The sequence below is a fragment of the Maylandia zebra genome, linkage group LG23 (assembly GCF_041146795.1).
Source record: "Maylandia zebra isolate NMK-2024a linkage group LG23, Mzebra_GT3a, whole genome shotgun sequence".
Lineage (NCBI taxonomy): Eukaryota > Metazoa > Chordata > Actinopteri > Cichliformes > Cichlidae > Maylandia > Maylandia zebra.
Window position 1 is genome coordinate 47,126,493 of NC_135188.1, and position 26,723 is coordinate 47,153,215.

At 42.4% G+C, this 26,723-nt stretch overlaps 1 protein-coding gene across 1 annotated transcript; it reads right to left on the reverse strand.

Moving 5' to 3' along the window:
- Positions 1-1,586: 1,586 nt before the first annotated feature.
- On the reverse strand, positions 1,587-23,263 carry LOC101474973 (cytochrome P450 4F3). The gene is given in 15 exon segments (XM_024798930.2): positions 1,587-2,331; positions 2,408-2,490; positions 2,571-2,635; positions 2,822-2,955; positions 3,049-3,172; positions 5,566-5,632; positions 6,825-6,954; positions 7,056-7,202; positions 7,280-7,401; positions 8,842-8,969; positions 9,064-9,117; positions 9,196-9,340; positions 9,488-9,536; positions 9,538-9,747; positions 23,161-23,263. Coding segments are annotated over 14 exon segments (1,572 nt in total). The 5' UTR covers positions 9,672-9,747; positions 23,161-23,263; the 3' UTR covers positions 1,587-2,141.
- Between the last annotated feature and the right edge of the window lie 3,460 nt (positions 23,264-26,723).

Here is a 26,723-nt window from a genome sequence, read left to right on the forward strand (position 1 = left end):
AGCCTTTATATAATGCAAGATGAGTCAAGTACTGTTTTCTTATTTTGCTAGTAAGTCTATGAGTCTGTTTTCTTCTAAAGATGACTGGGCGGAGCTGCATTAACCATCCAGACAATTTTTGCTATAATTGTGGTAAATACACCTCATGCGATCAGTACGAAAACCTGATGAAGATAGTGACAGTTGCTTACAAGTATTATTTCGGGTGTAAAGTTAGGGATTAAGACAAAAGCTGGGCACCTCACAGCTGCTGCACTGTGTGCTACTCTGGCCTCACACTGTGGCTCAATGGCAAGAGAAAGGCAATGCCGTTTGCTGCGTCTATGGAACAGTCGTGATGATAGCAATCATTATAAAGTGACACAATGATGAAAATGAAAATCTTTGCTGTGGTAATGGATCGTAGTGGAAATGGTTTCCAGTATCTGAAGGATAGGTTTGGAAAGATCAAAACGGATGGCAAGCTAAAAGCAGGAATTTTTGCTAGTCTTGAAATCTGCAAAATAATGCGTGATGACACATTCAGATCCAAAGTGTACACGCTTGAACTCGCGGCTTGGGATTCACTTGTGCTAGTTGTGCAAAACTTTCTTGAAAGCCATCGGGTTGGAAACTGCGCTGAACTTGTTAGCTGCATATCAGCAACTCAGCTGCTGAATGTCACTCAAAATGCATTTCTTGCGTTGTCATCTGGATTTTTTCCCTTCAAATTTGGGTCATGTGAGTGATGAATACAGAGAACGATTCAACCAGGTTATTGCCACCATGGAGACAACCCAACATAATGGGTGACTACTGCTGGTTTCTGCAGAGGTCAACAGCAAAAACTCACAAGTGCCTAAAGCAGTTTTTCAACAGTCTATGTGCGTTGCATAACCACTCGAGTGAACTTGTTCACACGTTTGTTAATGTGGACAAGTTTTTGTAATCTCTCACAGTTTTGAAGCAAAATTTAGTTATGTACAGTGGCTGTATAATGAATATGAAATTACTTTCTCGTATCGGTATAAATAGCCAATGATACCGTGTAAAACTTCAGAACCTGATGTCCTAGGCAAAATCCGACTATAGATCTGGACTCAGCACACTTGAGTATAAGACACATGAAATACCGCAAGTAGCAGACAATTTTTTTTCTGTGATCCTGTGTCATTTGTTAAAGGAACAGTAGTCTATTACATAATAAGTCTGTATTATTGGCTGAATGTCTAGCTTTGATGAAACCTGTTTGGTTGGGATGTATTTTAATGAAGTGACTTTTTCTACTTTTGTTTTTCTGCTCTGATGGAAAGAACTTTGCAAATGATTTTAACACTCATTTTAATTATTAATGACTGGGCAGTAGTTGTATGAAATATAAGGTGTTTGTCTGGTTTAAGAAAGAGACTAATGATGGCACAGTATATGTTTGAGCATAGTGTGTGGTCATTCTGAATTTGAGTTACCATTTTTTTTTAAAGTGGGTGCTAGCATAGGCCAATATTTGTAAAACTCTGTTGGAAAACCATGTGGACCTCGTCTTTATTGTTTTGGAAGATGCAGTAGAACTCCATAGGATTCAGACTTTAAAAGAGATTAGTCCAGAGCAGCAGCCTATTCATCCTTTATTTCTAATAGATATAAATTCTGCAATGGCAAAATCAGATGAATTCATGCATGAGGACAAGCAAAGCAAGAACTGTGTTGATCACATAATCAGGGTGATAAATTATGACAATGGAAAACCTGTACACCTTTTAAACTCGAAAGACTCATAATGAATCAAGTGATAATTATGTGGCTCATTATGTTTTCATGAAGTTATTCTGGAAATAGCAACACAGAATTTGAATAAATCCAATGGAATATAGCAGACGAAACTTTCTCAAGTTTTCAGGAAGAATAAGTATTTGCATTTTACACTTTATAAAACTGGAATTGGGAGCACTGAAGACTATCTGTGCACATTTGCCCCATAAAGAGAAAGCTTTTCCTTTTTCCTTAAAGCACAATAACAAAATTCAAACAAAATTCTTTCACAGGTCTGCTGTAGTTTTAATGTCAATGTCAAGTCTCACTTTCTAGCTGCTGAACTTTTCCTAACACTTTATTAAAAATTAAGTTCAAGTATTATCTTATGGATCATTCCTCTGACTGTTTGTTCAGTCTGTGTTCAGAGGCTCCAGCTGCAGCCACAGGCCTCCCTCTGCACGCAGGACGATTTGGGGAAGACGGCGAACTCTGCTGCTCCCGAGTTCAGGGTTCACCCCTGGGGTCAGTCGAAACCTGAGAAGGGTCAGGGCCACTACAACTTGAAGCTCTGTCATGGCGAATTTCTGACCAATGCAGTTCCTGTAAAGAGATACTTGTTATATTTTAACCAGTCCATTTCCTAGTTGTACTATTTAGATTAAGGCTAAAACTGAACCTGGGGCCTGAGGAGAAGGGGATGAAGGCATGAGAAGCTTGGTTCATTTTGTTGCCTGGGTCAAATCGATGGGGATCAAACTCCTGGTCAGAGAGCAAATGGGAAAGGTTAAACACACAATAGATTTGTCGAAGAAATGCAGATTATGTCACCAAGTACTTACATGTGGGTTTGTCCAAACAATAGGGTTGTGGTGTGTTCCATAAATGCTGACCAGGCAGACTGTACCTGTTTCACAAGAAGTTTCCCTTTACAGCATCAATCTTTATTGGTCACCAACTGTTGGTGTGATCCTTTAACATACAGTCTCACAAATTAAGCATTTAATAAAGTTTAGTATGATTCATGACGAGACACAGCTCTTTAACCTCTAAAATCCATTTAGAAACCTTGAAAGAGAGCTTTGACTCTGACCCGCTGGGACTGTTCGATTTCCTGGCAGCACCATGTCCTGAGAGTAACTCCGTGATACAGCCTGCACAGGAGAGTGGAGTCTGAGGCTCTCTTTGATGCACATGGTGGTGAAGGGAAGGTTGGACAGGTCCTCCCTGAAAATTAAGTCATGTCAGTGCACTGAGATAATATTCATATGTAAACATTTGAAACTGCAAATAATGTTGTTGCCATTTGTATTTTCTGACCACTGGATTTCATCTCGTCCCTCCAACAGGTCCATCACTTCCTGTCTGCATTTTTCCTGATAGTGTTCATGGCGTGCTAAATTATACAGCGTCCAGCAGATGGCACTGGCTGTTGTGTCATGACCTGCAGAAGAAGAAGGAAGATTTGCAAACTGTTAAAACATTTGAAGGACAACAAACTATGCGCTCTAAAGACACATACTCATCCTAGTGCCGTTAACATTATAGTTTGTCATTTTTACATCTGACCACAAAAGTTGGTGTCAGAGTAGCATCTCACGGGCGTGGATTTGGTTTTGGCATTGGTGGGGACGGATGATTCAACCACCGAACCCTGCCCTGTTTCTTTCTTTTCACCCTTTTTGTCTTTGGTTCTTGATAAAAAAGGAGAAATATACTTGCCTACTTATGCTATTCTACCTGCTTTTAAACCATTTAAAATCACAATTCATAGTTTTATATGTGAATTATATAATGTTAAATTACTATTAAACAAATGACTGACTAAGTATTTTATACTTTAGTTTACTTCAGCCATAATCCATATAAATCAGGTATCATACAAAAATAAAAATAGAGTCATGACAATAAAAGAATATGACTTTAAGGACTTAGCAACATTAGTTCAGTTATAGTACACCAACATCTCTGATACATCAGCACTAAGGGAACACTGAATGACCTGCTGGTTTTTGTCCATAAAACTACTCGTCTAAGATTACCACAAAGTAAAAGATTTTTCAGCAAAATTATGCAACATTTTAGGCACTATTGCCCCGATCAAATCAGTGAGCTGAGATTTTTTATTCTAAACATGAACTACTGTTACAGCAACAGACATGGACTACTGGCGTCCCACACAACAACTCAATGTCCACTATGTGAAGCAGCCACACACAGGCCTGCTCCTCTCGTTAACTGAGATAAACTGCTGGCATATTGGTTTTGCATCTATACTGTCCAGTCTCTCCTGGTGGACATACAGCAGCATTGTTTAATCTCATTTGAGTCATTGTTGACCGTAGCCATGTTTTTAGTCTTCTGAGAGCACTGAAGCTTCTTTCAGCCTCAGTACCTGCGTTTTATCCTCAGATTAAAAGTATTATTCTGTGCTTGATGTGCCTCACCTTTGGCCCTGGCTCCTCCCCTCTGACTGCACTAGGACATATTGTCACCTGATAAAATAACACATTGATTTGTGCCATATAAAAAGTGAGACGTGTCAATTCAGATTCTTTGTCAGATATACACTAATGAATCAATTTACAGCAGCAGCCTAACAGTTGTCATGATAATAAATACTAGTTAATCTATAGCACCAAATCATCAGTCAGTCACCTGTGACCTCGCCTCTTCACCTCTGAGCTACAACATGGCAGAGCTGCCTCTGTCACCTGATCAATAACAGTGAGACATTCCACATACATGCAGTCACACATGTGCTTCAAATACAGTCATGAACCAACAAGTCATCATTCCACCTGTGATCTTGTGTCACCATTACTCTCTGAGCTTTGTGTTGGTTGGAATATTTGCAAAATCATGACTACCTCATGATATTTTGTCTCAAAAATGAACCCTATGAATACGTCAGTGCCATTAAGATGAAATTCTTGTGTCACCAACATTTAACGTTAGACATATAATTCTAACAGCCTCTGTAAACTAATATCCTGGCTGCTCGAGGCTGCCGTTTTCTCTGACACTTTCAATCAAAATTAGAAATGCTGCTCTGAGACTGAGAGAACTGATAGTGCTGCCTGTTGTGCAGTTAGTTTCCAAAACACGTTCATGGTTGCATACAATTTTAGACTGATGTGGGCCAAAGCCTGGCATAGCCTGTAACGTTATTATGATGGACACATTTTATGAGTTAATTTGGCTTTAAGTGACTTACAGGTTTCTTTGAAAAATACTTTCTTATATCCAGGTTCTTCCTCTTTGCTGCCGTCCTCCTCTCCTCCTCGCAGCGCAGGTTTGCCGCTGCTAAAACTAAACAGAGCTCCCTTAAAGGCACAGCCAATCACATTGGCCATATTTGTCACATGACGTAGGACTTCAGTAGAGCAGCGGTCCCCAACCTTTTTTGCGCCACGGACCGGTTTATGCCCGACATTATTTTCACGGACTGGCCTTTAAGGTGTTGCGGATAAATACAACAAAATAAAACTAGTACCGGTACTGAAAAAAAAGAAGATTTATTCATAACACACTGAAAAGACCCAGGAAAACCGAGTTAACGATAACAAAATTTCACACCTGAGCCTCAACTCTCGCGGCCCGGTACCAAATGCCCGGGGGTTGGGGACCGCTGCGGTAGAGGACGTAATTTAACTCTTTCTGCACCGCTAGGTGAATGAGACGTTGACAGATCTTTTTTTTTCTTCTTTCTATCGGGTTTGTTTTTCTTTACTCGAAGAGATCAAATTATTGGTGGGGACAATTCAATAATCGCTGGATATTGGTGGGGACATGTCCCTCCGTCCATGCCAAATCTACGCCCTTGTAGCGTCTCACCTGCAAACATGAAGGTGTTGGCTTCAGCTTGTATCTCCTCATCTGTTAGGCCTTGTCCATCTTCGTCCTTCAACACACACATCAGTAACACTGATAAAGTCCCAAAAATGCAATACATTTTTAGATGTTCTCCTTCCCTTCACTTTTTAAATCCACCTTTAACTATTTACTCACTCTGAGACCAACTTCAATTTAGCCCCTACACCATTTTGCTAAGGTTGCACGTATGTTTGACATGAACTGCTCCAGTGCCTGTGGACTTTACTTGGAGTGGGATATAAAGCTGTGTCTGTGAAGGTTCTCAGTCATCCAGGTCATCGTAGTCAAAGGAGCTTGGAAGGAAAAGCGTCTGGACTTCTTTAAGTTGCTTGAAGACGTTTCACCTCTCATCCGAGAAGCTTCTTCAGTTCTAAGGTCAAATGGTGGAGAGTCCCAGATATAAACCTAGTGGGAGTTTCCCCCCACAGAGGGACAAAAGGACCCCCTGATGATCCTCTAATCGCCTGAGCCAAGGTGTGAAACTGGGTGTGGGTCCCAATCAGCCAGAGTTTTGGGTGAGTTCACTGTGAAACCTGGCCCCACCTTATCATGTGATTTCCTGAGGTCAGATGGCCCAGGATGTGAGTGGGCGTTAAGGCGTCTGGGAAGGATCTCAAAACTGGATTATAGATGGCAGACAGTTGGTGTCGTAAACCCCGCCTCTGTTCAAAGATGGTCGCTCACAGTGGACATAGATGGCTTCTTTCACTCCTCTTTCAAACCATCTGTCCTCTCTGTCCAAAATGTGAACGTTGGCATCCTTGAAAGAGTGACCTTTGACCTGTAGATGCAGATGGACTGCTGAGTCTTGTCCTGTGGAGGTGGCTCTTCTGTGTTGTGCCATGCGCTTGTGAAGTGGCTGTTTGGTCTCTCCAATGTAGAGTTCTGGGCATTCCTCGCTGCACTGTACAGCATACACCACATTGTTAAGTCTGTGTTTTGGCGTTTTGTCTTTCGGGTGAACCAGTTTTTGTCTGAGCGTGTTGCTGGGTCTGATATAAAGCTGTGTAATGCTAAATAGGCACTAATACAGGCTTATTCAATGCACTGTGAAAGTGGATGTCCTATGTCTTATATAAGCAAAACTAAACACAGATCAGTTCCATGTGATCATTTCAGAACTGATCAAATTAATGGCTCTGGAAGTGGATTATCATCCCTTCTTGTTTGTTTATTTTATTACTACTACTATGATGCTCCTCCGAGTCCCTCTGTCCTACCCTTGTCAGCAGCAGAATGTCCACAAAGTCTTTCCTCCTCTGTGATGTCGGGGCAACTTCACATTGTGTCACTATCTCCCTCTGTGCTTTCAGAAGGGCACGTCGCTTCTGAACCACATCCCTGCTGAATCTGCAAACCAGAATACAGCAGACTAAAATTAATGATCCCTGCAGCTTCCTACATAACTTGTATAACTTGGCTACACAAATATCAGAAGGTCAGAACATTACCTGTGTACAATATTTAAGGTTTGTTTGAACAGTTTCCCCTGCTGAGTCTTCCAGTAAATCCAGTCCCAATGATGTAAAATGTTGTGTTGCCGCTGTCCTACCAGGTCACAGAGCTGCACTATGGCTGACACGTACTCACTGGAAGACCTGGAGGGACAATTTTCTTAGAAACACCATCATAACAAAAATGGAAGATATCAGTTGAAGTAAGTGGCTGTTCTCACTCCTGACAGTTGCTGTTGTAGCTGAAGGCACATTTCAGTAAACTGTCCAGAGTCATCAGACTGACGTGGTCAAACATTTCCAGATTAGTTTTGCCTTCTGCTACAAGTCGGCACCACTTGTCCTGAAAACAGAAACAAGAAGGGAGGAATGGGACAAAGATGTGAGAATCTGCATGGAAACAAAATCATATTTGGGGCGTCATTCATGCTGTCCTCAACTTCAAGCAGCTGAACTCTGGCTTAGACTCAGATGGAGATGTGGGAGGAGAAAGCAGTGGAGAAGGCAGATTAGAGGAGGAGGAGAAAGGGATGATAAAAATATAATTCTACAAATCTTACAGGCACATTTAGTTTAAAAGAGCTTTTTTTGGCATAATTGAAAACTAATTCATAATTGACATTTAGCAGTAGTTTGTAAGCTATATTTGGGTGTTTAGAATGTTTATCAGATTCTTCCTTTATTTCAGAATTCTCAGGAATCTGGAATATTGTAACAGACTTCTATTGATGTTTTAAAATAGATTTTCTCCTTCGCACTGTCATAAAATGCTTGCTCACAGGAAGTTGGTTGATTGTTGGAGTTTTCTTCAATTCCGTATGTCACGGCTGGGTGCGAGTCAGTTGTTTTCTCTCTTCCTTCTAGCATCTTAAAGTCAAGCCATGCTGGTACTATCCTACTCCTTTGGGGTGGAGTTCCATGGTTTCCCACCGCACCTGTTGACCATCTGACTCATCTAAAGGTTATGCGCTATAGTCTGTCAGTATGCTAGTGAATACTTGCATTCTACCTGGATCATCCTGCATTAACCACCTGCTTGCTCACCCTGCCATGGCTGCCACCTTGTGGACACAACCAGCATGCAAACGCTTCCTCTGTAAAACCCTCCCTCATACTCCAAGTGAGCAGTACATTCACTATTGGCAAAACTACGCTATCTGAAAACTCAAACACTGGGCAGAAATAAACTCATCCTCCAAACCTGGAAGAAACTCCTGTGTTGTTTTCCCAGACTCACCTCTACTTTTTCTCCTGGTGTGAAAAACTCTATAAAATCTTTATCCGCTTCTTTGTTGGCCTGTATTTGGATATTGTACTTTTGCTTAAACAGCCCTCACAGCCTTGACACTGCAAGATGTTTATGTTACAGCAGGGTTTTATAGGCTTTCTTATTGACGAAGACCTGTCCACATTTCCTTTCACAATACCACTAAAGCAATTACAAAAAGGATAAACAAGTTCCTGTTTTTACACAATCTGCTATTAAAAAAAAAAATTAAAACAATCCACATTGGGGGAAAAAAAAATGATACAACAGCCCATGCATCTCTGACTTACAACATCAAGTGCCTTGATAAAGCTGTTTTTGTTGAATGACACTAGAAATCAACCTAGATGACTTATTTAGAACCTACAGAGAAAACTAAAAAGCTAATTTTCCTCATGGTTGTACCACTTTTACCAAAAAGCAACAAATCAAACTGGATCAAATGCTTGTCTAAATGGTTAATTGAAACAAAAATCGTCATGGAAGCAGTTCTGTGCATGGCTGTGTGAATCTTACATGCATGATTTTAGACGAGGAGTTAAATATGGTAATGTAGCTCTTCAAAATATCAAAATGAAAAGCTGGAGTCAGCAGTCGTCTTTTGCGAGACCACACCTCGCCATTACTGATCAGCACACTGCGTCCTGAGACAAAAGAGAAACAGAGTTAGTGATGCTAAAAGGAACATCCTGTAAACTATGTAACCACAGATGAGAAAAACAGAAATATTTGACTCACCCAGCCAAGGCTGTAGGTGGTTATAAATGAGCCCATTTTTCACCGTCATGCTGGCTGAAGGAAGTAGATGATGGATGATGTAAGAGAAGAACAAAAACTCTTGAAATGTGGTCTGTTTGTGTTTTACCCTACCAGGTGCCATTAACAGAGGTTTGATATAGTCAGGGTGGAAGAGTCTGACCAGGTGATAGAAAGGACCAAGGACCCAGGAGCAGGAGTGTTTGTATGTCTTCACCATGTCATCCATCAGCTGGAAACCTTCTTCTCTGCCCCGTATCTATCATGTTTTATCACAAAACAAGATCTTAAGATCAGTAATCAAAGAGAAAATCTATTGTGTCGCAACAGAAAGTACATGAACCCTACAGCTTTTATGATGTAGAGATACGTAAATATAAAACTAGAACATGCCTGTGTATCGTACCTGCCCCAGATGGCCCAACAGCCATGAGTTTGCTGGTGGTTTGCTGAAGCCTGTGAGAGTACCAGACTTTCCTCACAGTCAAAACTGCAACCGCAGCAACCAGTCCAGTACTGAATATGTACATTAGTGAACAGAGACATGTCCAGCTGAGGACCGGAGAGAGGACACTGTGCAGGAGAGCCATTGCTGAGAGAGAAATTAATATTCAGAAGTCCTCTGATCCTGCTATGTGGTTGAGGAAACTGCTCCAACCCTCAATTCTGATTCAACAAGGGGAAAAACAAATTACCGACAGTTTTCAAAAAGAGGCAGTCTCCCTGTCAAATATTGGTCAGGCCTGATATTGGTCATATATGGAATGCAAAACATGCCAGTCTGATTATAGTGATACAGTGTGTTAGTAATGCACTTATAATAAACACAGTAATGTATCAGTTAAACTAGATAATTTTATATAGAATAATGTTAAAGTAAAAGGTAACTGCACAGTTACAGTTTTGAATGTGATTGTTGTTACAACCATACAGAAGAAGATTCTTTAAACATAGTTAATTTGTACGGTGGCCCCTTGAGACAAAGCATGCACAAACTCCAAAACACTTACAAATTCCAAAACGTACAAAATTCAAAACACGTACAAAATTCAAGACACAACGGAAGTGCTCCAGGACACTAGGGGCAGTGTTGAGCTTTTGTTACCTAGTAACTACACAAGCCAGGAAGTGCCAATGACCGGATTTGGGCTGTATCCCAATTCAGGGTCTGCAGCCTTAAAGGCCGCATTTTAAGGCCGATTACGTCACAGCGACACGACGAAGGCTGTCCTAATTCAAAGGCTGCTCAAAATGCGGCCCTCAAATGCATCATTAATTTCCCTGAATTTTAAGGATGGGTCGGTGTAGCCTTCATGGCCCAACATATCCCAGACTTCATAGCACGGCGGTGGTGTGGATAATTTTGCCGAAAAAAAAAACGGTGGAAGCGGAGCGGGCAGAGAGTAAACTTTCAGAAGTAAGTACTGAATATTATGTCACTTATTTATGCGCAAATGTTTTTATAATGAAGAACATTAAAACATTCCTGTTGGCCACATGTCGGGAAAGTTATGTGACATTAGCGATGTTTGTACTAACTTGGTTTTAAAGCCTTTACTTTAAAATATGCGCCGTTCAATAGTTGACTTTAATCTTACAGAGAATGTGATGATTTTGTGGATAATTAAAGTCAGTCATATATCCACAAACACAACAAGCTGAAAGTCAGTGATGCTGCTCGGTTTGCAGTCCTGAATATCACGGCACGAGCAGGATTCACTGCACTGTTAATGTGAGCTATGTTATATTGCTGCCTCTGTTCGGTGGTGTCGAGCCAAACGGACTTTAACGTGTGTTTGAACGAGCTGACGGTTCACTCGTTAAGCTGAAAGAAAGATGTTCAGTAATTAAGGGCATAAAATGCAAGAACGTGGAACATAAAATCAGCCTTTATGCGGATGATGTGTTACTCTTTCTCCAAAATTCACAAACCAATATCTGTGGGGTGATTGAATTGATAAACTCTTTTGCAAGAATATCAGATTACTCAATTAACTGGTCAAAATCTACAGTCCTACCGATTAATTGCTCCTTCCATAATTCCTCTTCTACACCACTGCAATCGGGAAATATAAAATATTTAGGTATTAATGTTTCTCCCAAGCTTGCAGATCTAACTAAATTAAACCATATCCCACTTTTAAAGAAGGTAGAAGATGATCTGGCTAGATGGAAATGTCTACCCATATTACTCATGGGAAGGGTTGCCGCTATAAAAATGATGGTCTTACCAAAAATAAATTATTTATTCTCAATGATCCCAACTAAACCGCCACAAGATTGGTTCAGATCTCTAGATTCATGTATGTCCAAATTCCTTTGGAAAAATAAACCCCCACGTATAAGCTTAAAAACACTACAAAAGACCAAGGATAAAGGAGGACTAGAACTGCCTAACTTTCAGCACTACTTCTTAGCCAACAGGCTTCAGTTTATCTCAGGATGGCTAAAACACACCCTCTTAGATGAACCTTGGCTAGATGTAGAACAAGCACTCTGCAATAATCTAGAGATCTCAGACCTACCATTTATCAGCTCAAACATCCAACGACATGAATGCTTTAAAAGCATCAACATCAGCTCTTCTCTGACAGCATGGTGGGAGTTTCTAAAATTGACGGCGTCTTCATTAATCCCATGCAAACGTACACCTATCTGGAACAACCCTGACATATTACAAAACAATAATATGATAAACTTTTCAGATTGGAGTGATAAAGGAATCAAATATTTAGAACATATACTAGAAGGAACAGAATTTATTTCATTTGACGGACTAGTTACACAATATGGGATTGACAAGAAAAGATTTTTAGAATATCAACAAATTAAATCCATAGTAAAAAAGAAATTTAAACCGGGTCAAGTTGAACTACAAACACCACCAAGTGTGGTTCAATTTCTTACTCTTAAACCCCCCAAATTACTATCCAAAATATACAGAATGCTTTATAAAACAGATGAATCAATATCACTTCCTATTGCAAAATGGGAAGCGGATTTATCAGTTAACTTAGACCAAAACTTCTGGTCTCAGATTTGCTTAAAAACCTTTCATCTAATTAGAAATCCCAGTCTTCAATTAATTCAATACAAAATATTACATAGAGTGCACTATACAGGTCATCGGATGTTCAAGATGGGCTTTACGTCTACCAACAACTGCTCACACTGCCAAACCAATTCACCGGACAATTATATCCACGCTCTTTGGTTCTGTCCACCAGTTCAGAAGTTTTGGCGCGAGATATGTGAAGACTTATCGAAGTGTCTGAAATGTAACATTCCAACTTCCCCCTTAGTGTGTTTGTTGGGCAGCTTAGATAATGTCACTTCAGAAAAGAATATCGCCCATATGGTTTTCACTGCCCTATGCATAGCCAAGAAAACAGTCCTCATGAACTGGAAAAATAAAAATAATCTTAATTCTAACCAATATAGAAATTATCTATTAGATTACATTAGTCTTGATACAGCCTCTGCCACCACATCAGATCAATTGCTCTGGGCTCCTTTGATCAGCTCCATCACCTAGTGGGGGTGGGGGGTCATAGTTTGGTCCCGCCTTCACTGTTGTGATTGGTGTGGGGGAAGGGACAGGCTTAGGGCGTCGGGGGGTTCCCCGGAGGCATCTTCCTTGGGGGGCTCAACCCGGGGTAGCGGTCATGTCCGGTTAGGGGCTCTGTTGGCTCTCAGGTGACTGTTTCCTCGCGACTGCGTGCAGCGGGGCTAGGGGAGGGTCTGTGCTGACGGACGTGGGTTACTGACCTGGTAGCCTGGCTGCCCCTGGGTGGGTCCGGGATAGGTGTGAGGTTCTGGGGGCGCTCCGTCTCTGGGCTGGGACCCGGACCGGGCCTCGGGGGCTTGGGTCCTGGTTGGTGTGTTGCCGGGGTTGTGGGCGGGTGGGTGCATGGGGGCCCAGCCCTGGAGCAGGGTGCCGCCGGTGCGTCGAGCCACCTGGGGGGCTCTTCAACTGGTGGGGGAGATTGTCACATCTTGCAGGAGCTTTCCTCTCCTCAGGAGCTCCCTCTGCAGGAGGGGGAGATACAGGAGAGGTGGAGGAAGATCTCAGCCTGGGTGTTTATTGTCTTATGTAGTCTGGAAGATGAGTGGATGGTGGGGTGGGTGCAGTTTTCTCTGTGGTGGGGTTGGGTGGACTGTCCCGGGCTCTGTGGGGCCGGGCGGCGCTGCTGCACTGGGCCCGGTCTGGATGGGCCTGGGCCCCCTTTCCCTGGCGGGTCGCGGAGTATGGGGTGCCTACTGGGGTCAGCGGGGGAGCTGGCCCCAGGGAGGGGTCACTTGCCCCTCCCTTCTTTCCCTCCCCATCTCCAGCTGCCTCCCTCTTCCCGCTCCACCACAACCACCCACACATGCAGGGCCTTGGAGTAGGGGTATGTCACCAGGGTGCAGAGGAGGCTACCCCCCCCCTCTGTCCCCTTCTGGCTGCCTCTGCCTCAATTTTATCCCACAACTTAGACATTCACATTGCTCACACTCTCATTACACATACATATAGGATCTTGGGGGTGGGCACGATACACGGAGTCCAAAGTACCATCAGGGTGTACACCCCACCCCTGGCATCGTTGCCTACCTCTCAATTTTAAATACACGTAGACATTGAGGGCTAGCAGGAGGGACCATGCGCTTACCTGCTGCTCTCTGGCAGGTAGCTCCAAGCCCTCCTGGGTTTTAAATGCACCTTAGAACACACATGCATCAACATTACAATGAGCGGGTGGAGGGAGGTTTGGAGTCTTCTCTCACCCCCATTCTCTGCGACCTGCTGGAGCAGGGGGGGCTAGGAGGAGGAGTTGGCCGTCCGACTGCGGTCTGGAGTGTGGAACCTTCCTGCTGCTGCGGAGTCGGGGCGGTCTGCCTCCCCCCACCGCAGGGAAAAGGGAAACACCACCTGGGTCTGGGTGCAGTTCCCCCCTCCAGGGGCGGGGGCACCTAGACCCGGTTTGTAGAGTACGCTTGGGGAGTGTGATTGTGTGTACAACGTCTCTTTATGTCTGTCTCCACGTTGGTTGAGTGTGGAGTAAGTGCATATGAGCGCATGAGGGTGGGAATGGATGTTTGTATCTGTGTGTGCCTGTATGTCTGTGTCTATATGTCAGGTTGGGTGTCAGGCGCCACCTCTCTGGGGACATCTCAGGCCCTCCAAGGTTTGGAGGCCTATCTCCCCCTACCACCACTTCCCCTGCCAGTGGCGGACCCCCTCAGACATCGGTGCGTTGGTGGTTCTTTGTGTCCGGGGATGGGCGTCCAGGTACACACCGGCTCACTCCTTGGCGGCCGCTTATCGGGGCCTGGAGCCTGGGGCTCGCTCGGGCCACTTCGGAGGTGGGGTGCCCCCGGCCTCTCGGCCTGGGGCTCGGTCACTCAGGCGCAGCTGGCTGCCGGCGGAGCTCACGGGCGCGTCACTGCAACTCCCCCTGGCTTCTGCTCCGCGGCTGCTGAGTGAGCCCTCATCTGGGACTCTCCTCAGCTCTTTCTGGGATAGTGGTGCTGCTGCCCCTCTGTTAGTCTTCCTTGGTCTCTTGTGTTCTGGGGGCCTCTGGATGTCTGGAGTTTTGATCTCCTCCACACCTGCTTCACGCCCTGGAGGACGGGGCTGTGGCCCCCCCACACCCTCTAGCAGATTATTACATGAAGGAACCTTTTAAAAAACAAAAAACAAGCGCGTCCATGCTCACAGGTGTACACACGGGTGATCACACCCACAAACTACACCCTTTTTGGCTCCTACCTCAAAGCACACTGTGTTCTGTTGATCTTATGTGCTGCACAATAATGTTTAACATTTAGTATTTACTGTCATATTCCCATATATCATTGTGATGTTGTTTATTCTATTACTCTTGTTCTCTTCTGCTTGCTTTCTTTTTTCTTTCTCAGCAGGTGATCCAGGTGATTGATATATGCATTTTTTTTTCTCTGCCCGTTCTGTTGGTTTTTGTCTTTTGCCCTTCTCCCCCGTCCCTCTTCTCAGCTGTTTCTCTTTCCCTCTTTCTTTCTCCCCTTCTTTCCCCCAGTCAAGTCTGTCCCGTATTCAGTAAGTGAAAATAAAATAAACAATAAAAGGTGAATCAAATGGACCATTACGGCAAGGCTGGGATGGTCAATTTGGTAAAGTAAATCCGTTGGGCATCTTTCTTTGCCTTTAGACAACAATTCTGATGCAAAAGAGCCAAACGGGACAGGTCAAAAAAAAAAAAAAAAGAAAGAAAGATGCTTTCATCACAGGAGTCACACATGTGTCCACTGCACCATCTGGGAACTCTTCTTGTTTCGTAATAACACAAACACTAAATCCTCCTTCTTTTGTGCTGTTTTGTAGCAGTGTGTACACCTGAGACTGTCACCTGTCTGTCTGTCCTGCACTCTCTCTGTTTTTTTCTCTCTGATTGTGGAATAAAAGTATGAACATGTGTTTATAAGATAAGATAAGATAAGATAGAACTTTATTAATCCCTCGGGTGGGTTCCTCTGGGAAATTCGACTTCCAAAAAAAGCTCAGCAACGACCGAAGTTACAGTTACAGAATTGTTATATATATATATAAATATATATATATATATATATATATATATATATATATATATACACACACACACACACACACACACACACACACACACACACACACACACACACACACACACACACACACACATATATAAATACAGAAACAAATATAAATAAAATATACAAAGGGGATAAATAGAATAAATAGGAATAAAAAATAAAAATACAAGTGAATTGCACATTTCAAGTATTGAGTCTATTGCACTGTTGACTGTTTACAAAAAGTATTGCACAAGGTATTGTACAGTGAGGTGCAGAGGCACTACAGCTTAGTTGTTCCCCCCTCCTTTGTCCTCCTGTTTCCCCTCCCTCTCCCCTCCAGAGAGGAGTTAAACAGTCTGATGGCGTGTGGGACAAAGGAGTTTTTAAGTCTGTTAGTTCTTGTCTTGGGGAGAAGCAACCTGTCACTGAACAGACTCTTCTGGTTGTTTATGGCCGTGTGCAGAGGATGCCTGGCATTGTCCATAATGTCCATCAGTTTCTTTAGTGTCCTTTTCTCTGCCACTGTCACCAGAGTGTCCAGCTTCATGCCGACCACAGAGCTAGCCCTCCTGATCAGTTTCTCCAGCCTGGATGAGTCCTTCTTTGCTGTGCTGCTCCCCCAGCACACCACAGCATAGAAAAGTACTCCAGCAACCACCGACTGGTAAAACATCCTCAGGAGCTTCCTGCAGATGTTAAAAGACCTCAGCCTCCTGAGGAAGTACAGTCGGCTTTGGGCTTTTTTATACAGGTGCTCTGTGTTACATGACCACCCTCACCCTCACCTTCACTACAGAGTCCTCTCCCCACTCTCCTGCCTCCCTCGCTTCCCCCCCTTCCTGACACCATGACACCCCCCTCCTCCAATCCCTCTCTCAGCAGCAAGACATCTCCCCCCCTCCCCTCCTCCCAAACATCTCCCAGTGTCACAGTGGATCAGGTCAGGAGGCAACTGAGGAAGCTTCGCCCCAGAAAGGCAGCAGGCCCAGACAAGGTGTGTCCTAGGATGCTTAAGGCGTGTGCTGCTGAACTTGGGGAGCCGCTACAACGAGTCTTCAACCTCAGTCTGCGACTGGGGAGAGTGCCCGCCCTATGGAAGACATCCTGCATCGTCCCGGTCCCCAAAAAGAACCGGCCCAATGAGCTGAATGACTTCCGACCGGTGGCACTGACGTCACATCTTATGAAGACTCTAGAGCGGCTCTTCCTCAACCTCCTCCGACCACAGGTACAACATGCCCAGGACCCACTACAGTTTGCATACAAGGTGGCTGTCGGAGTGGAGGATGCCATCCTGTACCTCCTACACAGAGCCCACTCACACCTGGATGGGGGAAAAGGCACGGTCAGGATCCTGTTTCTTGACTTTTCCAGTGCCTTTAATACCATCCGGCCCTGTATGCTTCAGGAAAAACTGAACAGGATGGAGGTGGACCCCTGCCTGGTGGCTTGGATCTCCGACTACCTCACCGACAGACCACAGTACGTCAGGCTGAAGGACATCACGTCTGACACTGTGGTCAGCAGCACAGGAGCACCACAGGGAACTGTGCTGTCCCCTCTTCTCTTCACCCTGTACACCTCTGACTTCTGCTACAACTCTGAATTATGCCATATTCAGAAGTTTGCAGATGACACGGCCATCATGGGGTGTATCTGGGATGATCAGGAAGAGGGGTACAGAAGTCTGGTGAGGAACTTTGTCGCATGGAGTCACACAAACCACCTGCAACTCAACACCTCAAAGACTAAGGAACTGGTTGTGGACTTCGGGAGGTCCAGAGAAGGTCCACTGCCAGTTCAGATAGAGGGGGAGGAGGTGGAGGTGGTCAACAAGTACAAGTACCTCGGGCTGTGGGTGGACAATAAACTGGACTGGTCATGCAACACAGAGCACCTGTATAAAAAAGCCCAAAGCCGACTGTACTTCCTCAGGAGGCTGAGGTCTTTTAACATCTGCAGGAAGCTCCTGAGGATGTTTTACCAGTCAGTGGTTGCTGGAGTACTTTTCTATGCTGTGGTGTGCTGGGGGAGCAGCACAGCAAAGAGGGACTCATCCAGGCTGGAGAAACTGATCAGGAGGGCTAGCTCTGTGGTCGGCATGAAGCTGGACACTCTGGTGACAGTGGCAGAGAAAAGGACATTAAAGAAACTGATGGACATTATGGACAATGCTGGGCATCCTCTGCACACGGCCATAAACAATCAGAAGAGTCTGTTCAGTGACAGGTTGCTTCTCCCCAAGACAAGAACTAACAGACTTAAAAACTCCTTTGTCCCACACGCCATCAGACTGTTTAACTCCTCTCTGGAGGGGAGAGGGAGGGGAAACAGGAGGACAAAGGAGGGGGGAACAACTAAGCTGTAGTGCCTCTGCACCTCACTGTACAATACCTTGTGCAATACTTTTTGTAAATAGTCAACAGTGCAATAGACTCAATACTTGAAATGTGCAATTCACTTGTATTTTTATTTTTTATTCCTATTTATTCTATTTATCCCCTTTGTATATTTTATTTATATTTGTCTCTGTATTTATATATGTGTGTGTGTGTGTGTGTGTGTGTGTGTGTGTGTGTGTGTGTGTGTGTGTGTGTGTGTATATATATATATTTATATATATATATATATAACAGTTCTGTAACTGTAACTTCGGTCGTTGCTGTGCTTTTTTTGGAAGTCGAATTTCCCAGAGGAACCCACCCGAGGGATTAATAAAGTTCTATCTTATCTTATCTTATCTTACATCATATTCTATAAGGATGTTATGTGTTTGTGTACTTTCTGCCCAGTTTGACCCATTTAGCAGACGTCAGCCTGTTTAAGGCTCTGATATCTATTCTGTATGACTTAAAGCAGTTATGACATGGTCTGATTTTCTCTCCCAATAAAGGAATATTTAATATATCAGTCTACTCTTCATTCTGAAGGAACAACATTTGTCTCTTATATATGATACACCTATATATGCACTGTCAAAGATACTTGTCTTTGAGTGAAGATTTAAGGTGATAAGACGTGTAAATAACTGCAACTTGAATCTGTACTGAGGCTCAGTATTTGACACAGAGTTCATGTTCACTGCTATAATAGCTAATAATGATTAATATAATAACTATAATATTGGCCATATTATATTTACATTACCAAAGTGAGATGACTTTAGTCTCATGAACAACATTAGCTAATTGTTATTTACTAACTAATCTTAAATGACTGTTCAGTACAGAAATGAAGCCCAAAAATCATCTGTGGTCTCAGCCTCAGATACTTATCAAATCACACAAAGCTCTTGTAGAAACAAACAAACAAATGAACAAAATATGTTCTCCCTCATTTCTGTCAAACAAAGTTGTATGACACGTTTCCAGCGGTTAGTATCATGGTTGCTAGGCAACTTGGGAAACGCAACGGAGACTAGACCATACAGCCCATGTGTTTGCAACAAACTTGCCATTTATTTTGCAAATCGAGCTCAACACTGCCCCTAGCGTCCTGGAGCACTTCCGTTGTGATTTGGAGTTTGCATGTGTTTTGGATTTTGTACGTGTTTTGGAGTTTGTACATGCTTTGTCTCTAGGGGCCACCGTAAATTTGGACTGATAGCTACAAGCAAGTTAACAGCACTGTGCATTATACAATTCACGACTTACTGGGGCTGAAATCAAAAGGTAGACACTGGTTCTCAATGAGTATCTAAAGGCTGGATCTCTGAGATTAAGTGACTACTGCGAGGAACATGAAAATGGATAGCTCACAGTCCAAAAACAGAAAAGCGATTCAAATTAAGTATAGTAAGGTGGCATTATTGTTAACATGTGAAAACAAAATGAAGAAAAAACAAACAAACAAAAAAAAGCTTTTTTGAAAGAGTAGGAAGAAGCATTTTAGGATTTTTGATTTCAAGATGTCTGTATCCAGTATTGTGGATTGTGGCCCTCTTTTAGTTCTATAGTATCATTTTTCTTGAAAGGTTTCACATGTTCTTTGTTCCCTAGTTATGTACACTTTGCTTTATTCCCTTTTGTGCATTTACAACCTTGAATGTTAATCCCCTCTCGTGTGCTCCATGTTGTTCAAAGTTTTAATTTTGCTGTTTAATTTTTTCAAAAAGATGCTTTTGCAGTTTATGCAAATGCAAAAAGCTGTTAGACAATAAAATTAACACTTAACCTCTTTCAACACAAACACTACTTTACAGTTACACTGTAGTTGTTCTATAACCATGTTTCAGTTAAAAGCAAGAAATCTAATCAGTGTGTAGAAAGGAGATCATGAACTCAAAGATCCTTACTGGCAAGTGACCAAACACTAAAAACTGCTGACTTTCAGATATTCCAGGAGTTTAAAGCAATGTGAGGTTTATACCTAATCTGACATTAGCGTGAGATTTACTGGCCACTCACACAGACCTTTCACAGTTGTTTGAAGGCTTAGGTTCCCAATTACAGCTGAAATGGTTGGTCCTGTCATGTGGGCATTGCGTTGTATGTTTCATGTAGTTGTGTCAAATCTGGCATGATTACTTGCATATGTAGATAGAGGCCTGTCTTTATTGATTTATATTTAAATAATCTTTAGTTTTCATTCAGAATAAGTGTGCCATCTGATGTTGCCCATTCAGTTTTATAATGGATTTACTGTAATCATTCATCACCTTCAGATTGTTTAATTCAGATTAGTGATGGGTCGGTCGCGAACGAAATAGCTCTTAGAGCTATTGGGAGCCGTGGGTTTTGTTTTTTTTTTCTTTCTCCTGCCCTCTCTTTCACTTTTTTTCATTTCACGCTGCAAGTCACCCTTGTGTTTGCTCTGAGCAGAGATGGCAAACAGAGCCTTGCATTTGCGCCCCTCCCCCCTCTGCTCAGCGCTGAGCTGAGGGGGCGGGGCGGTAGTTACACTGGCAAGAGCAGTAGCACACAACAAGAGCAAGAGGGAGAGGGAACGAAAGAGAGCCGGGAGCAACAAGAGACAACCAGTGTTGCCAACTTAGCGACTTTGTCGCTATATTTAGCGAGTTTTCAGACCCCTTAGCGACTTTTTTTCTAAAAAAAAGTCGCTAAAAAAAGACGTGAAAGCGCTCAGTTTGTCCGTTTATTCGGTAACACAGGCACATGGGCCGTTAACTCCAGGGAGAGTGACCTCGTACAACACCTCACTTCAGCCCCGCACAGTCACACAACAACAAGGACCCCCCTCCCCTTCCTGCACACATTAACTCCCTTTTTCCTGCAGCACAACCAAACATGTATCTTAAAGAAATAACAACAGTGTGCAGAGATAACCAACATGTCACTGTAAAATAACATTTAACCATCGTTACAGTATATTTACAGTGGCCCCTAGAGACAAAGCACGTACACACTCCGGAGCATGTACAAACTCCAAAACACAACAGAAGTGCTCCGGGATGCTAGGGGACGTGTTGAGCTTTTGTTACCTAGTGGCTACACAAGCCAGGAAGTATCAACAATCGGATTGGGTGTGTGGTAGTAACCAGTGTTGGGGAGTAACGGAATACATGTACCGCCGTTACGTATTTAAAATACAAAATATGAGTAACTGTATTCCGTTACAGGTACCGTTTAAAAAGGTGGTATTTAGAATACAGTTACTTTGTTGAAATAAATGGATTACACGGCGGTACTTCCCCGTTTCATATTGTGGCGGGTCAGGACTGTTTGGGTTTTGTTTGACAGCTACGTTCTGTTGTTCCAGGCGGCAGCGTTACGGTTGCCATGGTTACAGGGTGACGCTCTCTCTCTGCGTGTTTCCTGGGTGAGAGAGCGCCTTTTTGTTGTTGTTGTGCTAAGCTAATAGGCAGAATGCTACCGGTATAGCTCTAAAGAATGTAGCATCATAGGCAGTGTAGTCCGTGCTGCAGGGAGAATGGACTGCCATACACGTTATGGGTCTGTGAGCGAGGAGGGAGAAAAAGGAAAAGTACAGCTGTCACCGAGCAAAAACGGGAGCTGGAAGCATGTAAATATAATAATAACCACTGCAGCCAAGAAGAGTGCCTGACGAGCCCAGTTGTAAGTAAGCTATTAAGACTCGACTGTACACCGTGTTCGTGTTTTCCTCCAAAAACAATAAGTTCCATTGGAGCAGCCTTTCAACGCCTCTCTCTGTCTCTTGCTAGCAAAGTTGACCCACACAACAAAGTAAAGCCAGTTTTCGGCTATGAGCCCGACACGAACCCGACGTATTAGCCAGAGGTCCCTTTACTACGGTTCGGAGCCGCGGACCTTCAGTAACAGTAATAAATCACAGCAATAGTACATTCACGTAGTTGTAAACAGCATGATAATATATTAAGTAATCCAAAGTATTCAGAATACATTACTCTCATTGAGTAACGTAACAGAATACCTTACAGAATACATTTTGGGGCATGTATTCTGTATTCTGTAATGGAAAAGTAACCTTCCCAACACTGGTAGTAAAAGGTAAGTTGTTTTTTTTTAATTATTTGAATATATATATATATATATGAGTGTTTGTGTATTGATACAAAAACAATAGACATATGAATTCGATTGTGTAATTTAAGTGATCTAGGTAGCTCTGTTTTGGAAGTTCAGTTAACGCTAGAAATGTGTTTTGGAGTTTGTACGTGTTTCGTCTCTAGGGGCCCCCATAAATATTTATATATAAACATATATAAAGAAAACCACGTTTTTTACATTACTAATTCCTTTTGTGAATAATTTTATATTGTTGTTGATAATTAATTAATTAATTAAAGCAACAAAACAACCTGAAGAGCTGGTTCGGAGCTGAAAGAGCCGGCTCTTTTTAGTGAGCCGAGCCGAATGAGCCGGTTCTCTAAAAAGAGCCAGAAATCCCATCACTAATTCAGATAGTTAATCAGTTGCTGTTCCAGATGACCTACTTGTACCAGACCCACTGCAGGTTAACCAACCAACCGTCTGTATAGGATCTCATTTATAGTCATAGTAATCCAAGGAGCTGTGAAAGAAAAGGGACTGGACTTCTTCTATTTTCTTGAAGATGTTTCACCTCTCATTGGAGAAGCTTCTTCAGTTGTAAGACCAAATGGTGGAGTGTCCCAGATATTTAAGCCTTAATGGGAGTTGTCCTTTAAGAGGGCAGTCAACCCACTATTACCCACCCCTGATATTACCACCTCATAACAAATGTTTAAAAATCAAAGCATCATCAGAGCTCAACAGAAAAACAAATTAATTATTAAACCATGAGAGTATTCTGCAGCCAATGCTGTTTGTATAAATTCACTGTAGTACTTTTCTCACAGCAGCTCTTATTAATATTAGTGCAAACAAAGCTGTAACATATATGAAAACAATATTGAAATAAGACTCGCAACATTGGGGGTGAAGGAGTGCTTCACAGACACAGTTTCATCCACTCGCCAATAACCTGCACCCTTTACATTGAGAACAAACAAACATTAACCTGGCTTAACTTCATTTTTACACTGTTTGAAAATCAAATCATATCAAAGCAAATGGGGGTAATTACCTGTACAGCAGAAAAGAGAGCTTCAGCTCGTTTTGACCCCGTCTGCTTCTCCTCCTGTTCTTTTTTCTTTTGTCAGTGATTTATATACTGAAGTCCACTAAAGAGCTCTAGAGAGCTTGCGCCAGTGGGCGGGGAGATGCACAGTGTGTGCACTCAGGTCTCCCACTTACAAAGGTCTTCAACAAAACAAACAGTGAGACATTTGAATCTGTCCGTTTGAGTGTTAGAAAAACACTGTAAAACAGTGTTTACAAAAGAAATAATTTATTTTACACACAGATTTAGGGAAAAGAGTTATTTTGTTAGAATAGTTAAAAAGCTACACAGAATAAGCATAAAGAATAGATTAGTAAAGCTAAACTATGTATGGCTGAAAAAATATATTACCACATGACAAGACAAACATGTTGAGGTGAAAGGTAATCTGAAATTAAAATAAAGACAACAGGTGAAATAAATGATATGAAATGAAAAATTAGGTCATTTATTTCAAGTTATATTAGGGCTGGCCTAAAATCCATATTGTGGTATAATATGAAGCATGTGCGGTAACGACATATATCGCGATATATTCTTTTCTTCTGTATACTGTATTTTCCGCACTATAAGGCACACTTAAAATCCTTTAATTTTCTCAAAAATCCACAGTGCGCCTTATAATCCTGTGTGCCCTATGTTTGTATTCTGGTTGTGCTTATTGACCTCGAACTGATTTTATGTGGTACACGCCACTCAAAAAAAAATCTGTAAATAATGATTGAATGAATGTAGTCCAACTTTGGTGAGCTATGAAACCGCACCGCTTGGTGGATTGTCAGCGCATTACGGCTACTGTAGTCAAGAGTCTCGCGGTGTAATCTGGGTCCTAAACTCCGTCTGCATCAGGTCCCAAAGTCAAACGAACACTGCGGCATCACTAAGAGTTAAACTGTCTAAAATCTTTCCTCTTTAATAAAATGATGAGCGTTGCTGCTGTACCGATTGTAACAATTAAGTTTAACATCCAGGCATCCATGAAAACAGAATTTATTAAATTTAACAGAGCTAGAAGTTAGCTTGCTAGTTTCCACCTAAACATGATATACCGTGTTCTGACTGAGAGATTTCTGAAAAAACTTACAGCTCTGCTATCACTTCCAAAATAAATGAAGACAGAAAATTAAACAGCAGTGATTTTTGTAGGGTCACTGAAGTAGGACTAGCTGGTATATAATGATGTGCTAGATGATTGCTACCGACACAGCTATGTTAGCATATCCTAAACAGTGAAGCTGGAGGATGAACGGCAACTTTTTTCCAAGTTAATGTGACGTGCTTCATCTCTTTGCTATTACTGTCGCCTGGCATAATTTGCAGGTGATATTGCTTGCAGCCGCTGTGATGCTTTCAACCAAAGCAAGCGCAGCTTGATGACACGATCAACATGTTCTATCGTGGTTAGAGATGGGCAGTAATGCGTTACTGTAATCTGATTACTTTTTTCAAGTAACGAGTAAAGTAAGGGATTACTATTGCAAAAACGGTAATTAGATTACCGTTACTTTCCCGTAGGAACGCTGCGTTACTAAAACCGTGATTTTTTGCGAGAATGTCTCATGACAGTGACGTAAGCGAGTGCGACGTTCGTGACAACAGCTGTGTGCAGATCAACAATGGATCATATATCGAGTACGGAGAGAGTATGAGCGTGCAGCGTTTAAGTACTGACCTTATTTTGAGTTTGATTCCATAAAAAGTGACAAAAACATTAGCGTCCGTTGTGCGTGGGAAGAAAACTTCTTTTTACAGCGGAAAAAAACCCCTAAACTTCCAAGCAAGCACCGAGTGCGCTACCACGTAGCGGGAAATTCACAGAGAAACTCGTGGATTCTTCAACTGCGCTGCGGCGCACCTGCACCAGGGCAAACCTCCGCCTACCTCGCTCCTGCTTTACAGGTGAAAATAGAGCAAAAGGACCGCTAGTCTTTGATTTTATTTATTTTCTGCTGTGTTTTACTTGCATCTATTTGAAAGACTGAGTGTAAACACAAAAAATATTTTATTTTATGTGCTGGAATGTGCAGAAAATAGGTTTAAATGTTAAACTAATTTCTTCCAGTCAGAGAATGTTGCCGATAATTAATTTTTTGCTTGATGCCTAAAGTTAAAAGATTAAAACTAATAAAACAAGTTTTAAAAAGAGACTTTTCCATTTGATTACATTTTGTATGATGATGATGCAGAAAAAGTAGAATTGGGCTGAAGGATCTATCACTTTATCACCTATTCAGGTTGTAAATCGTGTTTTAAAAAAGTAACTAAGTAACTAAGTAATTAATTATTTTTGAAAATAAGTAATCAGTAAAGTAACGGGATTACTTTTTGGGGGGAAGTAATCAGTAATTAGTTACTGATTACTTTTTTCAAGTAACTTGACCAACACTGGCCGTAAGCTTCTCCAAGGTCTTAACCATGCTGCACTCAATGAGCCCGTTCTGAGAAGTCGCACCTCGTCCCATCGTTTCAATCCCAGCGGTCAGCCTTGGGGGGGTTTGAACAGCCGGTTCCGCTTTCTTAATTCTCCGATAAGCCAGGGCCAAGCCAGCTCCGATCAGCAAGAACCCTGTTATCATGGTTCCGAATAGGTCGATATCTTAAGCGTCCTCGATCGACAGTCCCGCCAGACACACGATCCTCTGCCACCCGTCCATCATGTATCCGGCAGGGAAAGTCCCTCCAGGGCACTCGGGCTCTCCCGAGCCCAGACTTCTCGTTAAAGGGTGTCAATAGCATTCAGAGACCAGCTGATCAAATCCATAATTCTCTTTTAGGTTTAGAGAACAGACTGTGAGAGAGTGTTCCAGGGAAAGTAATACACACGAGACAAGACAAGCACACAAGAGCCTAAGCAGGGAAGATAAGGTAAGGAGAAGGAGGAGAGGAGAAAAGTGCGACTGCCTTCGCCGAGAGCCAAACGAGAAAATTTTTAATTGGCACAGATCATTTAATTGAAATATAAAAAGTACCCTTTAGATATGATGAGAGCCAAGCAAGAACCTGATCTGCTAAACCAACAAAGTTTTGAAGCCTTTGAATTCTAATGCGACAGTCAACAGTGCTGAAAGCAACAGTGAGATCGAGCAGAACTTAAACTGAAACTCTTTGTAAGTCACTATTGATCTTTAGGGCATTGATGCAAGAGCATCAAGCAAGTACTGTTTCTGTGCTATGATCAATTGACATAAATGTGCCTCTTACTGAGGCATATTTTACACATATTAGATATTTCTTCACTAGCAGATGGACCGGCACTTGAATCTGCCTGCAACCAGTGTTGACAAGCAAGCTTGTCTCTGCGGTGAAAGTTTTCTCTTTCTGTTTCTTTCTTAAATTTTTAAGTGCAATAAACTTTCCATCAAAGTTCATCTTGTGTCTCAACTCCAAAGTAATAATAAATAAAAAAAAATTTAAAGATGGAAACTCTACAGTATGCAGCGGTAGCATCTCTTCCACAATGTAGCCTGCAATCATTTTTTTAAGCTCACCTTCAGACGTTTTCTGTGCTGCTGAAGTAAAATCAGGTT